The 25,095-nt window shown below is 44.0% G+C and overlaps 2 protein-coding genes across 5 annotated transcripts; both read right to left on the reverse strand.

Moving 5' to 3' along the window:
- Positions 1-318: 318 nt before the first annotated feature.
- On the reverse strand, positions 319-4,846 carry LOC543406 (protein NRT1/ PTR FAMILY 8.3). 3 transcript variants are annotated; one of them, XM_044587240.1, is made up of 6 exons: positions 4,609-4,846; positions 3,851-3,950; positions 3,320-3,537; positions 2,462-2,812; positions 2,256-2,383; positions 319-1,932 (listed from the first exon to the last, which is right to left on the reverse strand). In XM_044587240.1, the coding sequence occupies exons 1-6, from the start codon at positions 4,669-4,671 to the stop codon at positions 1,110-1,112; spliced, it is 1,683 nt and encodes a 560-aa protein (XP_044443175.1). In that variant the 5' UTR covers positions 4,672-4,846; the 3' UTR covers positions 319-1,109. The 3 variants fall into 3 exon arrangements, with proteins under 3 accessions (XP_044443175.1, XP_044443176.1, XP_044443174.1); XM_044587241.1 differs by having other exon boundaries at positions 2,256-2,812; positions 3,320-3,437; positions 4,609-4,757; XM_044587239.1 differs by having other exon boundaries at positions 322-1,932; positions 2,256-2,812; positions 4,609-4,841.
- A 4,728-nt stretch (positions 4,847-9,574) lies between these two features.
- On the reverse strand, positions 9,575-21,554 carry LOC123165616 (DNA (cytosine-5)-methyltransferase 1A). Of its 2 annotated transcripts, none has more exons than XM_044583308.1 (15): positions 21,370-21,554; positions 20,539-20,602; positions 19,235-19,313; positions 18,454-18,494; positions 14,655-16,107; positions 12,993-14,478; positions 12,658-12,822; positions 12,353-12,545; positions 12,140-12,251; positions 11,897-12,044; positions 11,609-11,806; positions 11,231-11,509; positions 10,970-11,131; positions 10,637-10,855; positions 9,575-10,103 (listed from the first exon to the last, which is right to left on the reverse strand). In XM_044583308.1, the coding sequence occupies exons 4-15, from the start codon at positions 18,485-18,487 to the stop codon at positions 9,963-9,965; spliced, it is 4,590 nt and encodes a 1,529-aa protein (XP_044439243.1). In that variant the 5' UTR covers positions 18,488-18,494; positions 19,235-19,313; positions 20,539-20,602; positions 21,370-21,554; the 3' UTR covers positions 9,575-9,962. The 2 variants fall into 2 exon arrangements, with proteins under 2 accessions (XP_044439243.1, XP_044439242.1); XM_044583307.1 differs by having other exon boundaries at positions 19,230-19,313; positions 21,370-21,553.
- Between the last annotated feature and the right edge of the window lie 3,541 nt (positions 21,555-25,095).

The raw sequence follows: 25,095 nt of genomic DNA on the forward strand, positions 1-25,095 counted from the left end.
ACGACCACTTGCCTGTAGCCGGCCGGGGTGCCGTAACGGTAAGGCATGGTCGGCTTGCCTCTACTCCCTATGCAGTCGCATTCGCGGTGGAAAACAAAAATGTGACATTTACAGATAGCATGCCACGGATTCCACCTACGGACTCCTCTCTTTTGAGAACCACTCCTTGTATTTATTCATTCAAGTGGAGCATCTCTGATTGAGCAGGGTCAATCAGGAAATCATGGATGCCTAGCACATTGGTGAGCCACAAAATTGGCCTCCCGACGCACAAAGACTAGATCAAATCCCTCAGAGGACGAGAGATAAGAGTGCATCTCTCTACAAACTTGGCCTTCGACAGACATGTCGTCTCCTAGTGTCCATATGGTGCAAATGGACTGACAGTCCAATTCCACGATCACATGTGATAACGATCTACCATAGCAAGTTTCATAGCATCACGACAAGCTAGAATTCCGGCTATGAATGGGTCCTCCTTAGCAGGGTATTTAGAGCATCTCGCAAATAAGGACCCCCGATCATCCCTAGCCACCACTCCGGCTCCTGCATCTCCCGTCGCCTGGTCGGTCGCCCCGTCGCAGTTTAGTTTTACCTGGCCCCGCGGTGGTACCTTCTAACGTTCCTTTATGAGTTCATGTCCACTGTATCACCCCTTGGAATATCAAGTGATGTAATCAACTCATCAACTCCATTGATATTCAGTGTCTGGTATTGAGATTCTCCATATACATATTTCTATTGCTCCAAATTGACACATCACTGAAATAACTACTACAACATGCTCCTTCTTCAGAAAAGCACTGTCCAACAGATCTTGCTTCCACTTCAGGGGATGTAGCCGAGGCAGCTTCATGCATAAGCTTATTAGCTTTGTCAATCAACCACTTGGAGGGAGGGAAGATCGTGAGGAAGAAGACTGTGTTTGATTGCACAACACCCGTAGATGACAAATGGTATCATGTTGGGCTCAGCCAAGGGTGCTTTTACACGAGACGAGATATGCGGCATTGCAATTACCTGCGGCATAGTTTACCTTTGCACATGATGATATATACCACAGTACAATTTCTACACACACTTCGCCATATTGCAGAGGTCAATGAGGCTCAGGAAGCCTTCTTACATTTGTACCTCATAGCACAGAATACAAAGACTACTATATTAAAAAAACTCAGCCCAGCCATCATCAGGTAGAATCTATCCAAATGCCCTTCATTCAAGTTATCAGGTATCCACCCTGGGCTGCCTCCTCTGGCTGTGAATACTGGCACAAGGGAAAGGATAAATGAACTAAGGTAATTTCCAGCCGACATGTTAACAAGCGAGAATGCCATACATAAGCTTCGCATGCCATCTGGAGATTCATCATAGAAAGCCTCAGTTAGCCCAATATTGGAGAACACCTCGGCGACGCCTAGCAGGAAGTACTGGGGTCCTTGCCACATGATGCTCATCGGAACAGCCACCTTGCGGTGCACCAAACCTTCGGCCTGTGCAATCTGTAGCCGGTTACCCTCCACCAATGCTGCTGACACCATTGAGAACATCGAGAAACATAAACCAATCCCTATTCGCTGTGGTGATGTAATGCCATTCGCTCTGCCAGTAAATTTTCTAATTACTGGAACAATGAGTCTCTCATAAATTGGAACCAGTACAATGACAGTAATTGTATCTACACACTGGAAGGATGCAGAAGGTATTTCGAAAGACCCGATGTGTTTATCCATTGCCATCCCTTGCTCTACAAATGTTGAGGACATTTGTTCCTGAACTGCAGCAAACAAAATCATTGCCGACCAAATTGGAAACATCCTGATCAGAATCTTTAACTCCTCAACCTGAGTGACAGTGCAAATCTTCCATTTATTATGTTGGCCAGGAGATTCACAGTCAGGTAATGTCACAATTGCAGCTTTATCAAAGAACCTGAATGGGAAAGAAAAATGTGACCACTTTACTAATTATAGAAATCTACTTGATCAGACTGTGTTTCAACTTCCCTTAACACTGAAATAGAAGAGAGAAATATTTTTTGTACGAATTTCAGTACATCCATTTTTACCACAATAGAAGTTTCACAAAAGTGTAAAAAAAATTCCCTTTTCAGGGATTCGAATATAAGTTAAAATGTAGCTTATAATACCGTATTACTAGCAAACAAACTAATCAAGTATACTTGAATGGAAATTCAAAATAGAATGAATGCATAAATTATTAACTTAAGAGTCAAAATCTCAGCAGAGTATTACTCGAGTCCAGTTGTATGCTCCAATTTCCGTCTGCCTTCGATTGCCGAGCCTTGCCCCATAAACTCATAAAGAGCTGAGGAATCACATGGCAAAACCTTATCAAAGTTCCGAGTAGCTGCAATGACAACCTGGCATAGTCTTGTCAGAGGGCTTCCTCTAGGCTTCTGAAATCTATACACGATGGAGCCCAAGAAAAAAATACATACACCTAAAGTCACAAACAATGTAGAAATTGTAAAACCCCAGAGCCAGCCTTCATGTTCTTGAACCCAGACAATAACAGTCCCAGCAATCAATGAACCAGCATTGATTGCGAAATAGTGCCAATTGAAGAAGGAGCTCTTTCTGGTTTTCTCCACATAATCGGTGTCATCGAATTGATCGGCTCCAAAAGACGTGACGCAAGGGCGCTGTGCACCATACCCTAAACCCACCATGTACAAACCAATCAAGAATATGGTGTACTGAGAAGAGACTAGATGTACCCAAACAGTCCAAGCGTGAGGACCGGCTGAGATTAATTGAAGTGCTGCTGATAGAAGCAACATCATCATTCCCTAAACAACAGAATGAAGAAAAAAAACATAAGCAAACATGTTAAGAAAACTGAACTCAGATGTTGAATGCACATGTTAAGGTAAATAAAGATCTTTTGATCTCTTGCGATCAGGCATATAAGTTGGTTGCTAGTTTTCTTGGGCTGTTTGGTTTCTATAGCTTCTCTTTTGTTTTGTTTTGGTAAGTGCCACCTTTATGGCTATGTTTTCGCAGGTGTTAGAGCTTTGCGCAATGTTTATGTTCTTCTTCCAATACAAAATGACAGACAGTTAGATGCATGTTCGAGATAAAATAAAGTGTTGAATGCGCATATCATATCAGAACTATATATGCATAAGTGTCTTTCATCCGTCAGAACCGTCGTGATATCATGTACTAAAAACAAAGGTCTTACTCTTTCAGCGTACAGGATCTCCTTTGACAATGATTATTCAAAATATGGGCAGTCTTTGACTCTTTGTGGTCAATTTGATCATAAATAGGCATGAATAATTTGTAGCACTTACAATAATGAAAATCTTGCAGGCGATCAAAGCTGTCCGGTACTTCCCCAGATATGAATCGGCAACGAAGGCTCCAACCAGAGGCGCGAGATAGCTAGTACCTTGCCAAGTTGCAACATGTCTTGCAGCATCCAAATTTGTTTCATGTAGGACTTTTGTGAGATAACTGACTAGGTTTTTTCCAATGGAAGAATACGCAAGATAACAACAGAATGAACAGACTGCAACAAAGTAGTTTGCTTTTTGTTAGATCTTGTATTGAATACAGAAAGCGACCACAAAATTCTAGTGTCAAATTCAACTAGAGTTCCGTTCACTGACTGAAGAGACAAATTATCTTCACAAATACTGTTGGGATCGCGCTGGGTGTATAATATATGAACGCTTGAGTGTGAAGTATATTTATATTTTTTTAATGCTGTTGTTCAAATATTTATATTTTTAAAAAATGCATACAAGCATCTAACCATCACAATTACATGGTCTTCCAACAGAAGGTTACTTATGCATGAGCATTGTGCTGTACTGACTGACCTATGATTAAGAAGGAGGCCTTCCAATTCCCTGTATGTTTTCTGGAAGCAGGATGCCCACTGATGCAAACAGACCCATCACCTGTATATTCTGTTGTATTCTGCACTTCACAGTAAAGCAAAAGTAATCATAATGATAAATCTCGCCCATTGAATTTTGCGAAGATGTGGCAACAGAGAAATGTGCATTAAAGTAGTATAATTAATGGTGCATTCACAGGTAAATTGGTATGAACAGAGGGAGAGCTGGTATCCGATAATTATAAAGGTACTATATGGTTACAAACTGGGAGTAGTTTAGTCTCAAAACAGATGTTCTTTGAAACCATGAGCCATCACCTGTCTATTTCGATGCTGTCAGAAACTCAGAATAGACTGCATCCATGTAAGTATGGCTAATTAAGGAGAGTATACTTCCTTTATTTATATAGATTATACTACGTACTCCCTCCGTCCTAAAATAAGTGTCTCTAGCACAAAGTTGTACTAAGCTTAAGACAGTTATTTTGGGATGAAGGGAGTATTAAATAAGAATAGGCACATGGTTCAGAAAAAAAGGAATACCGAAAAAGGCTTTCGCCCCGCTTTATATATAAAGTAAATCACCAGAGCACAAGTTTGAAATTTAGTACGGCTTGCTTCATCAGGTAACTAAGCATGGAAACCGTTTGCTTAGACTTAAAGACACTGTTGCCGGAAGAGAGAGAGAGGTAGAGAGCGAGAGAGAGAGAGAGAGAGGGGGAGAGAGAGAGTACAAACCTCTTGTGATGAGCCGTCTCCGTCTAGCAGAGGGCTGTTGTCAAACTGATCCGTGGAGTCCATGGCTCTGTTCTTCTTACAGGAAGATCGGAAAAAGGTTTGGGAGCTGCTGAAGAGTTACAACTGTTTGGTTTCATTTGAGTTACAACTGTTACAGGAAGACCCAAAACAAGAGCAAGCAAGAGGAAGAAGATAACGTTAAACGGATGGAGCTGCAGGTCGGATGATGTCTCGATCTATGGCCCTACAATAATGCACAGAAATGATCGGTGCTCGTTCCACCTGCTTCGGACGTCGCATTCATCGAGTATATATATATAGACAAACATGCTGCAGGTCGGATATTATTTTCTTCCAAACCGAGGAAGAAAAGCAGCGAGCGCCGTGCACTTCTTGGTAAGGACGGGGCAGGGGAAAGAGCATTATTGATTCTGTACACTTGGAGCCCAGGAGTGGGATGGCTCTCCGTGTCCATGGACACTCACGGCTAAGGGCACGCATCCGCGTCCCCCGCTCCTCCACTACCTGTCTTGTCAGAGCATATACTTCAAAAGTCCGTCGGGCACCTCTCATTTTGCTGCATCCGCAGCCGTCTACCTCATGGTCTTTTATATCCATGCAATGCATGCAACATAAAAAATTAACCTATATATATAGATCTTCAACGAAGTAGCTAGCAACAAACAAACTTAAATCAGGCATGCAAAATTCACATATATATAAGCGGTCATCAGGCAAGCAAATTAACAAGTTTGCATCGGCCGGACAGCACTTAAACATAAGTAAAACTAAACTAAACGGACAAGGGTGGAGGAAAGCCCCTTCTCCTTGCGGTGGCGGTGCTGCTTTGGCCCTCCGTGTAGGCGTTGGAGGCAGAGGCATGCCGTCGTCGGAGCTGGATCCGTCGCTGTCGTCCAAGGAGATCTGCTCCTGCTCCACGGTTTGCCGATGCGCCTTCGCCTTGCCCGCTGCAGAATACTGACAGTGAGCAATACTACACATTCAGAACACACATTAGTTGTAAAAATTCTGGTCAACTCATAAACTTACTGTGCAGCTCTGCAATTTGTTGTTGACATGTAGTTTTTTTGTTCTCATTTTTCAAAATTTGTCCGCGTGTTCAAAAAATGTTCGAAAATTCTAAAATTTGTTCACGTTGAACAAAAAAGTTCACATTTTCCAAAGTGTTTAGAATCTTGAAATTAGTTCCCATTTTCAAAAAAGGTCAAAGTATGAAAAAAAAATCATGTTTCTCGAAAATTGTTCGTATTTTATTGACAGTTCAGTGTTTCAAATTTTGTTCTCATTTTTTTAAAATTTCAAAATGTGTTCCAATTTTTCAGGATTTTTCATGTTTTCAAAATGTTGAAAAATGTTTGCATTTCAAAAAGTATTCAGTTTTAAAAAACATGTTTGAAATTTTAAATCTATGGCTATTCCTACTTCTTCAAGTACCACGCTACTCATTAGTCACAAATGCTTGGCCGTGCATTTGTATGCCGCTGCGTCCGAGAGCATAAGGTCGTCTTGTGTTTGACTCCCAGCCACAGCACTAATTTTTGGAATTTTGCATACCACAGTCCTGCTGTTGGGTCGGCCCATGTGGCCATTTGTGTGTGCGTCCGGCTGCTAATTGCCGCAAAACGCGGAAGATAGGAGCTCCCATGGTGAAGAGCTTCAAAATGGTCCTCACGGTCTGACCTGTCGGGCCTCCTGTGGTGCAAGTACTATTTATTGTTGGACATAATTAGAATTGCCAATAATCAATCACAATTGCCCTAAAAAACCAATCATTCCGAAAATCCCTAAGAAAAAAATCTAGAAAACAGATTATGGTAACCAATCCATCAACAAAATCACTAAGAAAAAAAATCTAAAAAACAGATTATGGTAACCAATCCATCAACACTTTGACATCTTTAGTCTTGCTTTGCGTCTTCCCATTTAGGCACAAAACAAAACTTATGTTCCATGGAATTGTATCATGTTTGTTAATGCTAGAGAGATTACTCGTGTGCAAAACTAACAAGACTAACAATGGTCCAATCACATGAGATGTCATACAATTTTTTCTTCAACGTACATGGGTGGGACCATATAGGTATTGTCAACTCGAGGGAGTGATTCTTCTTCTCGAAAGTTATCAATTATTCCATGCTTACTTGTTTTATTAATTTATTATTATTATTTGTAATCATGCGAACTTGCGATGAAGACATGCAAGTTTATAGTTTGTTTCTTAGCTCACTACTTGGAGGACCAGAAAAGCACACCTCTACGCTAAGGGGATCACATCTGGTTATCAATTTATTTATTTTTTTGGTCTTTGCTTGTTCATTACCTTGGTAGTAGAATCTAGTGAGTTGTTCTTTTTGGAACATACTTCCTCCGTCCCAAAATAAGTGTCTCAACTTCGTACTAGCTCTAGTACAAATTTGTACTAAACTCAAGACATTTATTTATTTTAAGACGGAGGAAGTATTAATTATTCCAATCTTACTTGTAGCTTCCTTTTCTCTAAACAATGTGAACCCATGAGTCATGACAGATATAGTTTTGTTTCTTTCTAAACTCGCTACCTCGAGGGCAGAAAAGGCATAACTCTCCGCAAAGAAAAGCACTTTCAATTGTCTATTCTTTGATTTCTTCACCTTATCATTACTAAGGTTGTCTTCTTTTCGATGCGGATTTGCGGCATCGGCGGCATGATTATCTCCTCCTCAAGAGAAAGCTTGGTCACATGATGACAATATTCTTTTTTCATCTTATATCAAAGTACTGATGTGACAATATCTCATAAATGATCGCATGGATGGTTGTTGTACTTGGTGATTCCTCCTCAAACCAAAAGAGCTATACATAATACAGATCCCTCGGGCTTTAGGCCGTCTTTTTTACAAGTAGACTAATTGATCTAGTAGTACATATTTGCATCTTGCTAATGATCGAACGCATAGGAGATGTTCTAAAAACGTCTCCCGCGTGCCGCAGTTTACATGTGTCACCTGATCTAGTAGCCCTCGTCGCCACCTCCACCGGCGGCGTCCGGGTGCACCTCCCTTGCCAGGCGCCGATACGCCGCCTTGATCTCGCCCCTGCTGGCCCCCGCGCCCACCCCGAGCACCTCATAGTGCGTCCTCCCGGCCGCTGCCGGAGTCGCCACCGCCATCGTCGCAGACGCCCTCACCACCACGCACCGCCGGGCTTCGACGACGGGGCACAGCTGCGGCGGCGAAGGTAGCCATCGATGGTCCTTTCTCTGTTCTCGAAGACTCGAACCAAAGCAGAGTACTGCTACTTCTTCGTAGCCCTCCAAAAAAGGAAACTACTTCGTCGTTGTACTGTTGTCCGACCTCGGTATACATCGGCATGTGGTAGTCCATTCAAATCTCTAAAAAAACAAATATTTAGGAAACGGAGGGAATAGTTATGAACCTAGTGACGCCCCTCGCCGCTGCCGCCGCCGCCCCGACGCGAATGGCGACGGCGAGGCGCTCTCCTCGTCGTCCCCGGCCGCGGAGGCTGGGGTCGCCTTCTTCTCCCGCGCGGTGGTCAGCCGTCTGCGCCACGGAGAGCAGGCCGCGGGCGTGGCGGGAGGTGCCGAACGCGACGGCCTCCAGCGAGCTACGGCGATGCGCGGGCCAGGGCGCGGCGGAACCTCGTCTACGTCCAAGCCAGCCACGCGCTCGCCGCCCTCCTGCTCCTCTTCCTCGGCCTCGTGCACCGCCCGCGCTCCATGCTCGCCCTCTGCTTCGGCCGCGGCGGGGACGAACGGCGCGGCTTCGACGGCGACGGCGCCGTCCCCTCCTCCACAATTGATTCTTCAATTCTTGGCGTGGCTCTTCCTCTGGTATTGGAAGATCTCAGACAGTAGTAGTTGTGGTACCAATCTTCGTACTTCCAACGCTGTATATACTCTGTAGACAGGATCTCTGTCTTCCCATTTGCGGGGAGTTCTGAATCTTGTTTGCACTGCACTTGCTCAAGTGAAATTCTGGAGCTGACCGCGATGATCCGAAGCCGTTCCCATCTCAAGGGGAAAATTGTAGTACTAAGATGTTGCTCCAAGGAGCAAGCAAGTGTGTAAATCATCATCCCCCTTGCTGACTAATGGTGGAAATAATAAAGATTGTGAAGTTCAATGTATCTTATGTTGTTATTATCATGTGCTGTGTGATTGAACAAACTAACTGGGTCGACACCGAAGATTCTTAGAGAAGTTGATACATGGATGGAAGGCGTCAGGTGAGTCAGGTTCGTATCGCCACTACAATTTCTTTCCTTCGCAACTTTGGAAGCAACAGTTGAATTTTGAAATCCTCGCTTGTAAATTCTTATGTATGAATGCACTGACAGAGTAAATTTTGAAAGTTGATGCATTAAACAGAGATTGGGCAACAAAGCGAGCTCAAGAGTTGGTTTCATGGTGGCGATTACAAAAGGTAGGTTGCTGCTATATTATCAGTTTTTCTCCCAACTTTGGAAAACAACAACTGAGTCTGATGCCACGAACAGAAAACATAGAAACACAAAACTGCCTCCATTTTGGTATTGATTGCATCACAGTTGCTGCTTACAAAAAAGATTACACCTACATCCCTGGCGCTAACAGTCCGATCCCTCCATCCATCCGCCAGCATCCGATGTTTCTAATCCTTCTCTTACCAAGAGTACATCATATACACAACAGGCAGATGAATTCCATTATTTAGTGAACTAACAGAGTAACAGGGTAAGCGGAGACCATTTCTGGAGAAGTTGACACACGAACGAGATGGGTTGTGATTGCTGAAGAACTGAAGATTGAGAGCTTGGTTCGCGCTGCTACTGCTACATTTTCTTGCCTTCGCAGCATTGGAAAACAACCAACTGTTCGGAAGATGAATACAACAGCAGAGCAACAGGTCAACAAAGGAGATTGATTCTTACAAAAGTCGATGCATGAAACAGAGACAAGGCAACAAAGTGAGCTCAAGAGTTGGTTTCATTCAGGTGGCCAATACGAAAGGTAAGATTGATGCTATATTTTTCCCTTCACAACTTTGGAAGACATTGCAAAGTTGCAGGAACGGAAAATTGCATCACAGTTGTTTACAAAAAGATTACACCCCCAGTGCTAAGAGTCCGTTAGTTCCCTCTAAACTTCATCCATCCATCCGCCAGCATCTGATGCTTTTAATCCTCCTCTTACGAAGAGTACATCAGATACACAAAAAAGCAGTTCAGGCGACCAGCCTGTATATAGCTTCAGAGTCAATTGCTCCCAGAACATACATATAGGGGCCAATGATGAATTAAGTCCCACTCGGACCAACCAAAAAATGACGGGACTTGTATCATGCAGTGCAGTGAACTTAAGCCAGTCGAGGCTTGGCGTCGATGGCTTGCTTGAGCTTCCTCCCTAGCGCATAGGAGAGGGGAGGCGGCACAGCGTTCCCGATCTGCCTGTGCTTGCTCTGGATGTTGCCAGCGAAATGGTATCCATCAGGGAAGCCCTGCAAGCAACATTCAGGTCAGTTATGTCATGGGATTGGATCAGAGATCTTCAGAAAGATAGCGGCATATGCATTCAATTCATGGCGTGATGCATTAGGTTCTGATCTGCCTCCAGATCGATAGTGGACAAGGCGATTGTGCTTTCTACGAACACATAACTATGATCCGATTATTTGATAAAATGGCTCGGTCTAGTACTCTAGTAGCAGCATTGATGGGAACAAAAAATAGTATGAACTATATGCTTCATTTTAGTCAAGTGTAATTGTCCAGGCAACAGGGGGTATATTACTGTGTACTAGAGTCTATGCAGTATTAGCACTATGATCTAATTCTCATAAAAAGCTCAATCTTAAACTCTGGTAGCAGCAATAATAGGGAACAAAAACTACTGTGAACAACTCTGAAGTCTGAACGATATGCTTCATTTCAGTCGAGTGCAATTGTCGAGGCATCAGCAAGTGTATTACTGTCTGCTAGTCTATGCAGTGGTATCATTGTTGGGAGTATATAAGTTGATAGTGTACTTTACCTGGGATCGGGCGCATTCACGAACAGTGATGATCCTGTCCTGATCAGGGTGGAAGCACATGCCGACCTTGCCCATTGGCTGGGGATCTGTCACGGATGTGGGGAAGTTGCCCTCCCAGTCCAACCTCCCATACAGGCCTTTCCACTGGTTGTGCCTCTTGGCTGTGTTGGGCAAGCACCAAGGGATCAACTCCACCGTTTGCCCCGTCGATAGCTTCACCTGCATCCACAACATGATGAAAATTAGCAAGTACAACATCACATGGTTACCAAGAAGGTAGAAAGCAGCAGAAAAGGATTGGCACCAAGTGAGAACAAAAAGGCACAATGCTACCTTCTCATCTGGGAGGTCATGCCAGTCACAGCCAGGCCGCTTTGGGATATGCCTGCACCTTATGAGATTGAGCTCATTCATTTCTTTAGCTATGTGGTCACTCAGCGAAGGTGCATCGCCTCGAATCTTCTTCTGGAACCAGGAGACAGGCTCACCTCCGTACTACAGCACACAAGGGAGAAAATTCAGCTTGTGCATATCGAGCAAGAGCATTGACACAAGAGACTGAAGTGGAGTAGGGATGTACTGATATAAACCTACCGGTATTGTTGGTTTGCTGGCACCATTCCCCACCGGCGGCAGATCACCAATTGTATCCCTGACTGTTATAGAGCGGAAAGGAGCCCCTCCAGCAGTGCTCTTAGCAGCGGCATAGTATTTCCCTTCTGGTAGATTGATTTTCAACTCAGGGCTGGCAAAGACGTGCATCGGTTCAGGCCAATCAGGAAGGGCCTCCCCAGGTGCAGCAGCCCAGATGAATGCCCTTTTCCTGGACTGCGCAACACCATAAGCACCTGCCTCTAAAATCCCAAATCGAACCTATGAAATGTTCAGAGAGCCAGAGAGATTAAGAACATGTGGAAATGAAGGAATGCCATTTAGTACAAGCAAAAACAGAGGAGAGCAAGTGTCAAGCACCTGGTATCCCATCTCCAGCAGTGATGCTAGTGCCAGTCTGAAGGTCTGGCCTTTGTTGAATGAAACAAAGTTCCTAACATTTTCCAAAAGGAAGAACCTAGGCCGGAAATACTCCGCAAAGGACAGGAATGCCAAAATCATCTCACACTGAACTTTGCTCCATGGACTTTGGTTGAATCTGTTCATTCCAGAGAACCCCTGAGAAAAGACGGACAGAGTGTCAAGCAGCAACACTGAAGATTAACAAAGCATCAAGCAATCTCCTGGCATATAGGTGAAACAACCAACCTGGCATGGAGGGCCACCATTGATGAACTCTACTTCGCCTGGCACGGGGAGATTTTTAATCTTCTCGTCTGAAAGTTTAGCTGCCCGTTCAGAAGCCTCGGTAGTCGAGATGCAGTCATCAACATCACCGCACTTGTCCATTATTGCCCTGCAAAGGCAAACAGTCACATGTGAGTTGGGAGATACAGGAATAATAGGTTTAGACGTTTAATACGTCCAGATGGGAAAAAGGGGGTTGCATACTTCAGAATCACATTGCAGTTGTCCACAAATACCACTGCCTCTGGATGATTTTCACGAAATGCTTCCCCAGCAGGTTCTTCGTATTCAATTGCCCATTTTGTACGTGATGCGCCTGCAGAGTCGAATGATCAGAAAGTATGTGGAGGCCAAGGTGTTCCGTCTACCAACATGCACATGCATCTAACAAAAAACATGCAGATGGAAATACATTACCAGATAGTTGCAACCCTTCAGACAAACCTCCACAGCCAGCAAAAATATCAAGGGTTGCAAGACAGTTTTCTGGTGTAGCATTCTTCTGTTTCTCCGAACCAGCTTGCTCATCTTCACAAATCTGCTTTCCTTTATTCTTTTTCGCAGCAAGTGTCTTCCTTGTCAGGGTCGTGAGATTAACATTGGTCGGTAGCTGGTTCAAAAAACAAAGACAGGCCCAGTCAAGTATTTGAAGCAGTTTCTCAACAAAATAAACGCAAAGGTAAATGGAGAAGATCAAAAGCTGAATTTTGGCAATCTCTAACCTGCTTGAGAGCTCCAGTCTTAGGATCATAAAGATATTCACAGTAAAAGGCATGATCAACCACTACTGGAAGATTTGGGTTTGGAAGGTCGTTCTTTGCTGTAACCTCACATTTCCCCTCTATCATCACAACTGGCACACTCACTACATCTTCACTGTAGTAAACCTGGATCATCAAACAAAGAATAAATATTGAAGACCAAATGTACAAACCAAAAGGTTATGTGAATAACAGGCGTATGACGATAGCTATGCAGATAAACAATGAAGTGAATATTTTTCTTTGAACAAATGAAGTGAATACTAGACCTTAAACAATAAGGCAAAGTGACAAACCTCTCTGATGTCTGAAGAGTAAGCTTTAGCTGATGAAATATCATCTGGCCTGTATAACCTTCTTACACTGACTTTGATTGATTCTGGATTAGCTTTCTTCGGTCCAGCAGAAGCTTTGATACTCTGCAGTTGACACACCACATAAGGCTTCAGGCCTACATTTCTTCCAGCCTTGTACGTCCCCTGACCCTCGACTTCAGAGAAAAAATCAGGCCTAATGTACAGAAAGTCATGAACATTGTATGTAACATTGTTGAGGACAAAGCTGGTCTCTGATAATATTTTGAATTCATCACCAACTGCTTCTCGCTCCTCACAAGAACTACAGCGGCCAGTTCCGGTGCCCAGTTTATCAGAAGGGAGGGAGAAAAAGGCACCTTTCTCAGGACAGTATAAGCTTTTGCAGATATACTCCACAGGCAAACCTTTCCTCTTCCTGTCCTCTGCCTTGGTCCTCTCCATCTTAATAGCTTCTAAATGCTCCTTTCTGCACTCATGGCCCCAAGGAATCTGCTGAAAATTGACGGACACTGATTCTTTGATGTCACTTGTTTCGAATTCCAAACAGCCATTAGTGAAGAAAACCTCTCGTTCATTTGCAGCATTGCCAAGGACAGTGTGTGAACCTTTTTGCAGAATTCTTCCATGGATCATTTGTGTACCATCATGTTTCTCATACATATACTCAACAAAACACATGATGGTTTCTCCTGAATCATCTTCTAGTGTGACTGCCCCACCAACAGCAATTCTGAGATCTCGAACTCTAGCACATTTGTACAGAACTTCTCCAGAGAGTGTTTTCCCAACTGTTTGGCCCTCCCATTCAATTTCTTTACAAGCATTGGTTGATGACTTTTTAGACCTCGTTGATGGCGGGGTCCTAAAAACAGCTTCATCGTCAACTTTAACCTCCACCTCAGCATCATCATCTTCGTTCTCTTCCTGTTCCTCCTCAATTTCCTTCTGGTCATCATTCTCATCTCCCTCCTTGGAATCCTCTGGGAAATGAGTTGCATAGTAATCACTCCATATCTTGCTGATCAACCCTGTAGTTGTCGCACGCATAAGTTTTCTTTTAAGTATTGGGCCCATATTTGCACTTGGGTTCAGATTCTCTCCCCTCGTTGCCTGAGTTCTTTTCTTCATCGCTAGCTTTGTGTGCCTTCGTTCTTCCATCTTCGCAAGAAGCCCGGTGATGAAGGCACTTTGTTGAATAGTCCTTTCTGGATAACTTGCAAACTGCTGAAGAATTATCTGTCCATGCACCACAACATATCTTTCAACAAGCGTTGCATTTGTTGAAATAAATGCAGGCTGCCCTTTCTCAAATTCTGCTACTCTCTTAACAACATCAGCAAAAGCAAGTTTTGAAGCACGAGTTTGTTCTTTTAGAAGTTTGATGACACTGACAGCCAGCCTTGCTGTTTTAAGGACAGTGTCACACCATGGCGCATACTGCTTTGTTGGCTGGCGTAATTTGTACCTGAAATAATTTAAATTCATATGTGAGTTAAGAGGGAGGTTTAATAGGAAGGAATTGCAAGATTCCATGCATATAATAAAATATAGATTTCAAGACATAAGATCTTAAATGCTTGGCAAGCTATTGAGCAGGTGTGCTTATAGTACAGAATGAATTAGAGTAGCAGGAGTATTTACCAAGCTATGTCTGTTCGAATTAATATGCAGATCATTTCACCACCAAATTCTACAACCCACTCCTTGATTGGACTTAGATAAATTGCAATCCCTTGATCTTCCTGGTCAGATTTACTTGTGGAAGAAGATAACTGTGGTGGCTCGGCTGTTGAACAGAAAGTATGATCATCTTCTCTCATAAAACCAGACCCAAAGATCACTATGTCATTTTCAGCACCTGCCTTCATAGGAATGAGCTCCAAAGGGATGAGTCTGGCATCTGAATTATACAGAGCCCAATTGTTGAGTATTCTTGTTGGCAGTTCCCCCACAAGCATGTCATCTTCGCTGTCAAGCATGTACTCATCCATTTCTATGCTAGATGGTTTGTAGTATGCTGGCATTGGGTAGTCATTGGCAATCTCCGTTTCACTAATCTTGATGTAGACATTGTTCTGTGAATTTTCACGCTTGCCTCTCTGCTTCTTGTTCATCTTCCACTCTTCCTCATCCTGCAACAGTCTTGCTAATTTCTCATCTTCATCCTCATTTTCAGTCGCCTCCTTACATTGCCCATCCTTGATCGTCAGAGTTCCATTTGAAGTCATAGCTGCCAACCTGCTGAATTCCACCCAAGATTTACATCCATTTCTTAGGGAAACAAGAGCAGGCAGTGTGGACAGTATCTCATCATCGTTGTTTGCTGTATGGTCCAATGCAGTAAGCTGGTTATGGATAAACTCACCAATTGAGATTACAAAGTCCTTTCTCACCGTTCCACTGAATCTTCTCTCTGAATTAATGGAACGTACAACACTAGCAAGCAACTCTTCCAGACCCAGCAAAGGATTTCCGCCAACTGATCTGACTAGCTTTCTGTAAACTTCAACGCAGACATGGGCCTTCTGGCTGAAAAGATCAAAAAAAGACCGGTAACTACTTGCTGGCTTCACACATTCATAATCAGCTAGTTCGGTTGAGAGCCAAATTATCACAGTGCTTTCTTTGTAGCCAGAAATTGCCCAGTCCTTGATTGGCCCAAATCTCTCACAGCGTATTCCCTTTTCCCTGGGCTTTTTCATATCAGCATCAAAGGGCATGACAACAGCTGTTATGGAGATACCATCACTTTGAGACATTTCAAAAGGTTGCGGATTACCATCTCCATCATGCAGGACGAAATCACAGAGTTTTCTGCGAGGTTTCTTATCTTCAGGCCCTGTTTTTGTCAACCTAACAGCCTCTGCTTCCTCTTCAATACGGATTTCCTTGATTGTGACAAGCATATCTTCTTCAGACAAGTCAACCGCCTTCTGTTTGAAATTAGAACAGGCAGCTGTTCTCTTTGGTCTCTTGGAGACAATGGCGTCACGACCATTGTTAGTGGTACCGTTGTTCTCTTTATTAATATTGTTGTCATCCTCAACGGTCTCATCTTCAGTCTTATGAAGCTTAGGTCTGCGCCTCTTTCTTCCTGAAAAGCACAAAATGCCAGACACATTAAGAGCTGAACAAGATGCAAGAATATATACTCCCTCCGTTTGTTTTTATAAGACATTTCAGACAGGTTGCTCTGTACTGTTTTCAACAGTGTCTGAATGTCTAAAACGTCTTATAAAAATGAACAGAGGTAGTACATCAGAATATCAGATGAACCACATGCATAAGTATATTATAAATGGAGTGCATTCAAAAGACAGGAAAATAAATGGTGGTCAATATTTAATACTTATTATTATCAATATGAACTTGGATTCTGCACTGAGCCCAAAACTTGGAGCATGTCGTGAAGTGCTATGCCTAATCAAATCAAGATGTGGCACTGAGCGCAAAACTGGGAGCATGGCATATTAAGGGCGTGTTCGGTAGTCCACCAGCTCCTGACTCCTCGAACTCGAGGTCGGGAGCTGGGCCGAACGGTTCAACTCCAGGAGTTGGGCCAGAGAAGCTGGAGTTTTTATCAGTGCAAAATTTGAGGAGTTGAGGAGCTGGGAAACACAGACTCCTCTAAATTCACGAAGCGAGAGTTGCCTCAAATTACCTTCCTCTGCCACCGCGAAGTCACCTGCGCGTACCGGTTCGAGGCCATCTCCTCATTCGAGCGAATTACCCTGGAGGGGCTCGTCCACTCGTCTCTCCCATTCCCCTCCAACCCTAGCCGCCAGAGGTGGCCGCCCCACCGCTGACCACCTTGTCCGCCGCCATCTCCGACCAGCTCGTCCGCAGCGACGCGTCATCCCCACCGCCACGCTCACCCTCCTCCACCGCGACCCGGCAACCGTCGCGCTCCCCGTCGCCCGCCGCCATCCCCGACCGCCGGAGCAAGCAGGCTGCTTCGCGGAGCTCGTTGTCGACATTCTTCTCTGCCACCCAGACCATGTCGTCCGTTTTTCAGAAGGTCAGGGAAGAACTACCGGATCTGATGGTGATATGGTGATGGGCTGCGGGCTAAAATACATGGCCGAATGGGCCGAATATGGTTTTCGTTGGCTTTTAGGCCCTGCCGGAACGCTGCATGCCAGGAGTTGGTGCACCGAACAGATCGCTGGCTCCAGGATTTCACGAGAGAAGCTGGCGCTTGGAGTTGGGCGATGGAGTTGAGGATTTTCCAGCCATGGGCAACTACCGAACACGCCCTAAGTGCTATGACTAAGCAAATCTAGATGTGGCTATCATATGTATCTGAGCAGACATGCGATTACTCCCTAATAGCTTAAGCTCTTTTCGTCAAACACACACATATGTGTGTCATCTTGTACTAGGAAAACTTCAAGATGACACAGAACTTACAACAACAAAATCAAAACAAAGCAACAAAACCAGAAAGCCAAAACAAATAAGAAGACAAAACAAAAACTAGTTGGCTAGTTAGCGAAAACTAATAGCTTACACTTGTGTATCACAAATGAATAAATTCTGCCAAGGCGCAAGACAAGTTATCTTGTATTAAAAACGTAGACGTACAACCCAACAGGGGAATCACCCTGTGACTTTTTTAGTAAGAAATAACGCATGAGGCACCCCGTGGAGGAAGCACCCTGTGACTTTTTTAGTAAGAAATAACGCATGAGGCACCCCGTGGAGGAAGCACCCTGTGACCTTTTTAGCATCGAACGCGGGTGGGGTGGGCACACTTGCTAACTGAGGGGTGCTCGGTTCTCAAGTTGTCTTATGTTATACAAAACTCGACCCTATGTGGAGTTTTATAGTAAGAAGAAACAGCCCATGAGGCACCACACAGAGGCCAAGCCTCAAACATGGTGGGCTGGGCATGCATTCATGCAACTAGCCAATGGAGCGGCACTCAGTTCTCTTGTTGTCGTGCATATCCTATTACAGATTTGGTTAGTTACAAACTAGTGAACGACAGCTACTTACTATGTGATTTAACAGTTACATTTATTTACTTTGATATCATCTATACTTTCCTCCAGCTGGAAGCTCATGGTTAACTACACATTATTTGATCTTCCACCCAATTTAATTATGCTCTAGCCAAGCTTCAACTAACTCATGATAGAAAAAGTAATTCTAGGCTTCTAGCTAAGACTCCCTGTGCATAGCGGACTTGTAAAATATATTGGCAAGTGATCAATTAAACGCCTGAGATGGCAACTTATCAATAAATAACAATGGTATCATTCATTGCTTCATATGCTACACAACTTTTTTTTAGACCAAATACTACACCACATATTGAACTTATAAAAAAAAAGAACAATATCAGGCTGTAGTCTGACAATGCGAAGACATGCAATATTGCAGGAACTAATAAATTGATGCCTAAAATGTAGCAACAGAAGTAGCAAGGCAAACATACCTGCAGTAGATGCGGGACACGGAAATTTCGTCATAACTCCCCTGTAAAGTTTCATAATCAAGTAGATATGTCAGCTAGAAGTTGAGATAAATGTAGCAATAAAACTGCAAAATCAGGAGTTTGGCGGTTACATCATAAAGCAGCAGTTCATTAACATATTGACAAACAAGGACCTAGTTCATTGACACATGTAACAATGAAATTGGACACAGTTAATGACATCTGATCCAGTTTTTATAGCAACTATTGAAGAGACACATGATGTACAAGCCTACGGGGCAATGAAAGCATCTCCGGGGCGTAACAATAAGCGCGCCACATAAAAAAGGGTGCCGCAGTTGAACGGTATCAGTTTATCATATGCAACGATGTGGGAGCACATTCCGCATAACACGCTAAGGCAAGCAAATTCACCAGCATTAATATGCAAAGACAACGACAATGTCGCCGACCTGCCGACAGGCGCCTAGATCTCCTCACTGGAGCAAATAAATTAAGCCACTAAGCAACATTGACACAGTAATCACAGTTAACAAAGAGAGCAGCAAGGGCAACACCTCCCAGCTGATTTGATTCCAAGTGAGCAAATACTAGTTAGTAGCAGTAGCCACCAATTAAGCAACAGCGCTGCTGAGGTGCAACCACAACCACGGTTAATAAGGAGAGCAGCGCACAGGAGGCAGCAAGGGCAACAACTCCAGGGTGATTCGATTGCAAGTGATCACAACAGCAATTCAGCTACTAGTTCATCGATGGATGAGGAAGGACATGGTTACCTCACCGGTGGAATCCGCAGATCTCACCAAACTAGGGAGGGTCACACACTGACACTCACAGATCCATGACCGAGATCAAGAATCCTACAGGATATATCATCAGAGAAGCATCATAGTCAGAATCAGATTCAGAAATTTCAGCACAAGTCCCCTGTAAAATCCTATAATCAAGTAGAAATGTCAACTAGCAGTTGAGATAAATGTAGCAATCAAACTGCAAAATCAGGAGTTTGGTGGTTACATCACAAAGTAGCAGCCCATTAACACAACTTGGACACAACTAATGACAAACAGCTTATAGAAACCATTTAAGAGACACATGATGTACAAGCCTATATGGTAATGAAAGGATCTCCAGGACATAACAATGAGTGCACTAAATGTAAAAGGGACAGCGGTTGAACAATACGAGTTTTATCCTATGCAGCTATGTAGGAACACATTAAACGTTAAGTCAAGCAATTTCACCAGCATTGATATGCAAAGACAATGACAACACCGCCAAGGCGCCTAGAGCTCATCAATGGAGCAAACAGAATTAGCCACTGAGCAACCATTGAAGAGACACGTAATGATGTACAAGCCTACAGGATAAGGAAAGCATCTACAGGACGTAACAATGAGCGTGCCAAATATAAAAGGGGCAGTGGTTGAACAATAGTAGTTTCATCCTATGCAACAAATGTTGAGCAGATTGTACATGACACGCTAAGGCAAACAAATTCAGCATCATTTATATGCAAAGATGACAATGGTGTCATCAACTTGCCGACAGGCGCCTAGATCTCATCACTGGGGCAAACAAAATTAGTCACTAAGCAAACATTGAAGAGACACATAATGATGTACAAGCCTACAGGATAATGAAAGCATCTATGGGGCGTAATAATGAGCGGGCCAAATATGAAAGGGGCAGCAGTTGAAAAATATATAATTTTGTCCTATGCAACTATGTGGGAGCACATTCCGCATAACATGCTAAGGCAAGCAAATTCACCAGCATTAATATGCAAAGACAACAACAATGTCGCCGACTTGCCGACAGGCAACTAGATGTCATCACTGGAGCAAATAAAATTAAGCCACTAAGCAACATTGAAACGGTAAGCACAGCTAGCAAGGAGAGCAGCACACACAGGCAACAAGGGCAACAGCTCCCAGGCTCCCCAGCTGATTTTACTCCAAGAGATCACATACCAGTTAGCAACAATAGCCACTAATTAAGCAACAGCGCCACAACGCTACCATAACCACAGTTAATAACAATTCAGTTACTAGTTCATCAATGGTTGAGGAAGGACATAGTCACCTCGCTGGTGCAATCCACAGACCCCAGCAAGCTAGGGAGGGTCACACACTGGCAGATCCACCACCTGCGCAAGGAAAGCCCGGGTTATACCATCAGAGAGGCATCAGAATCAGAAGTCAAAATGCGAAAACGCAAATACAGGTAGAGCTAGCGATGTCGCCATAGGTCGAACATGGAAGCACGGCCACCCGCCCGGATTCGAACCAGATGGGGCGACGACCGAGACGCCAAGTAGACGGAACTAGTAGCTATCTTGGCCGAACGAGAGCAGATGGACGGAAACGCGGGGAGGCGCCGGCGCGGCCTAAGGTGGCGCACGGCTACACGGAAGAGAAGCAGCATCTAGCGAAAGCACGCGCACGCTCGCATCGCCATTCCAGCCCTGCCCGGCCGGCGATCATCCATCCACCCAAATGCGACACGAGCAAGCACGCGCGCGCGCAGACAAGGCAAGGCGGAAAACCCCGCCCCGGTCGGAAGCGACGGACGAGGACCCCGCTCGAGGGCGGCCGATCTTCCGGCCCCCACGCCCAGGACGAGCGCCGGCGGAGCATCGGCCAGCCCGGCCGTCTACCCCCGCCGGGGAGGCGAAATCGCCGGCCGGCCGACCGACCGGAACCCTCTGAGAAATTGGGGGAAATCGAATGTCCCCAAATCATGGAGCACGCGCCGGCGCGATCAGCGAGCGGGGCGACCAGAAGCATGGAAACAAATCCCCTTCCCCCAAAAAGGCCCAAATCGAAACCCTCGTCCCAAAAAAAATTAAATAAAGCTCGTAATAAAGCAATGGAAGCGAGCGAATGCTGGGGCGGCCGGCGAGCGGGCGATTACCTGCCGGAGCAGGAGCGCGATGGCGGGCCGGCGGGTTACCTCCGGCGACGGGCGGCGAGAGATGGGGGAGAGGGGTGGGGCGGGGCGGTCTCGATGGTGGGGACGTAGGGTAGCTCGTAGGGGTGTGGGAGGAAGCGAAGCGACGTGGGAGGAGTGGGAGGTGGTGGGCGGAGTGTGAAGAGAGAGAGAGAGAGAGAGAGAGAGAGTGGGAGGAGGTAAATGAGCGCAAGGTGGGCGCGGCCGGGGGGCGGAAAGCGCGCGGGTTTCGATTTTTGGGGCGCCTCCCTTTGCGCGGGACAAAGCTCTCCTCTCCTCTGCTCTGCTCCGGGTGGGCTTTGCTTGCTTGGGCCATCATTCGACCGACAGTCCATCTGAGCCATCGCGGCGAACCTACCGTTGCAACTTTGTCTCAGCAAAGCAAAGTTATCGTCGCTCATGTTTTTCTTTTCAACACAGGTTTTTTTTTTAGGCAAACTCGCAAGGCTTTTTATTAAACCGTCACATTTACAGGGACGAAGGGTAAGGTCTCCTGGGTGGCCTGACCAAACATGGAGGCCGGTCCCGAGAGTTAAAGCATGCTTTTTTTTGGCAACACAGGTGTACCGCCAATTTCATTACGAGAGAAAACACAAAACAGAGTGGCCCAATTTATACGAAAAACCAGGCCAAAAAACCGTATCGTTGCCTGTCACCCTTCTCCTTCCCAGTGTGTGTCCTCGCCCTTCTTCCTCCTAGCCATCCTTCTCTCCCTCCCCTTCCTTCCTCATGCCATCTCCCTCCTCCCACCGCGTAGTCCGGATGTCACCAGCCGTGTAGTACAAATCGTATCGTCGTTGACGCACTTCTGGCCCGTCGGTGGCTAGGTGTCAGTGATGACTTTTTCAGCACGGACGGGCCAACTGGACGGCCAATGGTGACCTCTGAACGCAGACCGCTGGCTGGTGGTGAGTGATAACATCCCCATTCCTTTTCATTGCTGGCCTTCGTTTCCGTTTTGTTGCCAGCCATGGAATTGCGATTGACAAAAAGGCAGGCATACACAAAAATATACACGCACACGTCGTGCATTCTGCACAAGCACTTTACTTTTCATAACAAACAAACACATATAATTATACTTCACAGCCAACACGTGCATTAAATTGAACACAATTCGTAGCCAACATTTTGAACTTGCTTGTAAAACCTACAAATATAAGTTTTGTTGTGATGTGCTCATACTATGTCGTCCTTCCCAAGTAATTCACTTTGTCTCTCTTTAGTGCATGAGCATGGTAGAGGAAATGAGACTGGTTCATTTTGTGTAGTGACATTAAAATATAGCCTGTCAAAAACCAAATTTGCAAGCAATTTATGATTTATAATAATAAGACATGAGTATGGTTGAAGTAAATGAAGATTGCTTAGAATAATTATACCTTCTAAGACATACTATCGACAATGTCTGAATCTACAGGATCAATAACTGCCTCTAGATAAGAGGTTGATAGACCGAAACAAGAAGTTAGCAAACGTGAAGGTAAACCTATAAGTCCCGAAGGCAAACTTAATCATCTGGACTAGCAGGTGCTTTCTCCTGAACGTTCCTTTCTTTTCAGATTTTTTTGTGTAGTGCAACTAAAATATAATGTCATCACCGCCTTCACATTTAGGATAACACTGTACAAAACAAAATTAATTGTCTTTGCTATATTAAGTAAGATATGCAATCTAAAACCTTAATAGATGTGTCTAGCTCTGGTAACATGAGTTAAAGAATTTTAGTTATTATTAAACACTATTAGAAATAAAAAGTTTGACTAAAATCTAAAGCATTAACATAATTATATAAGCATCATCTATAGAAATTTATGAAGGTAACACGTTTCATCATCGGGCTGGTGGCTAGTGCAACACTATTAGCATGCCTTGACTAAAATGTAAAGCATTAATTGATTTTTATAAGCACTATCTGTAAAAAATGTGTGACAAGTTTCATCATCCGCCTAGTGCTTAGTACGACACAATTAGCATAGTTTCATTAAAATCTAAAACAGTAGCCAGGGGCGAAGCTGGAGCTTAAGTCACCCTCATGCACCAACTTCAACATTGTGTATTTTTTAAAAACAAAAATGGTGTAACATTTTCAAGCAACATCGTACTAAATAGAAGTGTGTTTCATATCTTCTAGCATCGATTATACGATACACTATAATAATTTTTCTTTGCTACGAAAAGTAGCAAATAAGAAAATATCAATGAAAAATATTGGCTACTTTACCTATTTGTACACAATGTGCAAATACGTTAAATTTCATTAACAATGTTGACATCGAAATATCAAGTGAATATAAAAAAATTAAATCATATAATTATTTAAGTTAGAAATTTACCTTTTAACATTTAGGCTCTCTTACTTTTATAAATCAATCAACATTATTATTCTTTTTATAGGAAAAAATAACATATTGCTTGAACTATCTCCATAAACCAAGCAATTTTTCTTACCACGTCTTTAAGACTAGGATTGTAATCCTTTTGCGATGATTATACCAAATTCCTTCTTAAAAATTAGTCTGATCTCTACGTTGTCTTGTGATGATTTTCTCTTTTAAGAAGATGCCTATCCGTATCTGCCGGATGTTGTCTTGTGATGATTTTTTCTTTTAAGAATATATATCCATATATCTGCATTTGGTAGAGATTAATTATATAAATTAGACGGCCTTCACAAGAAGCTTCTACACGGAACCAAAAGAATAAAAAAAGGGGAGATTTGAGAAATCCTCTTACACTAATAAACGGCGACACTTCTGCTTCGATACCCCCCCCCCCCCCCCCTCCCCCTAAACATATCAGTGGCTAAGATTACCCCATACCTCTTCATAATAATGGGTAGGATGACCATTTTTGAAAGTACATCACCCACGACGAGACCTCTGATGCGTGGGCTGCGTATGGCCGAGCACGGCGGTATTCATGGGCCAGCCCACCAGGCGGCGGGCCACTTGCTATTTCAATGTGCGACTAAAAAACGAGCTTACCACTCGACTACACCACCACCATGTCTAAAATAAACTCGACTACAACACCGCTAGTGATATATAAAGCACGAAAATATGCTATTAGTTGTTGCCTGTAGATCTCGCGGTCATCATTGTTCTTTTTTTTACGTCAACCACATGCATGCAATTTATTGAAAAGGTCCAGGGATCTCTGAAGCTACTATACGTACTGAGAATACAATCAGGAGGCTGAAGCGCCCAGACCTGACACTGATTATTACTAACACCCGCCCTAGCAAGTGCATGCACACTGCGCTGTTTCTGAGCGCCGAACCCAGCCTACTTTGTATTCCTGCCTTGTGCGTAGAAGCTCTTTCACCTCTTCGATCACAGGACCCAAAACTGAAGAAAAAAAAATCCCTTGCTCTGTAGTTTGCAATCCATCTCCACGTGCAACCTCTCAACGTCCATGTCCACAACACGTCATCGTTGCTCTGTGGTTTGTACTTTGTACTAGTCAAGTTGTTCAACGTTTCTGTGTGCGTAGATTTGTTGTATGAAGGCACGCGGTAACTACCCACGTGGATGTATGTGCAAATCTCAAATCGATCTGCGCGTGTGCCATTTCTTCTATTTTGTTCGTGATAGATTCATGCCTTTGGTCTGGTGCATGTGTATGTCTCCCCAGAACAGCCATTGTATCATGCATGTATATGTTCCCATTTTCTAATTTTTTGTTCAC

The sequence above is a fragment of the Triticum aestivum genome, chromosome 7D, assembly GCF_018294505.1.
Source record: "Triticum aestivum cultivar Chinese Spring chromosome 7D, IWGSC CS RefSeq v2.1, whole genome shotgun sequence".
NCBI classification, from domain to species: domain Eukaryota; kingdom Viridiplantae; phylum Streptophyta; class Magnoliopsida; order Poales; family Poaceae; genus Triticum; species Triticum aestivum.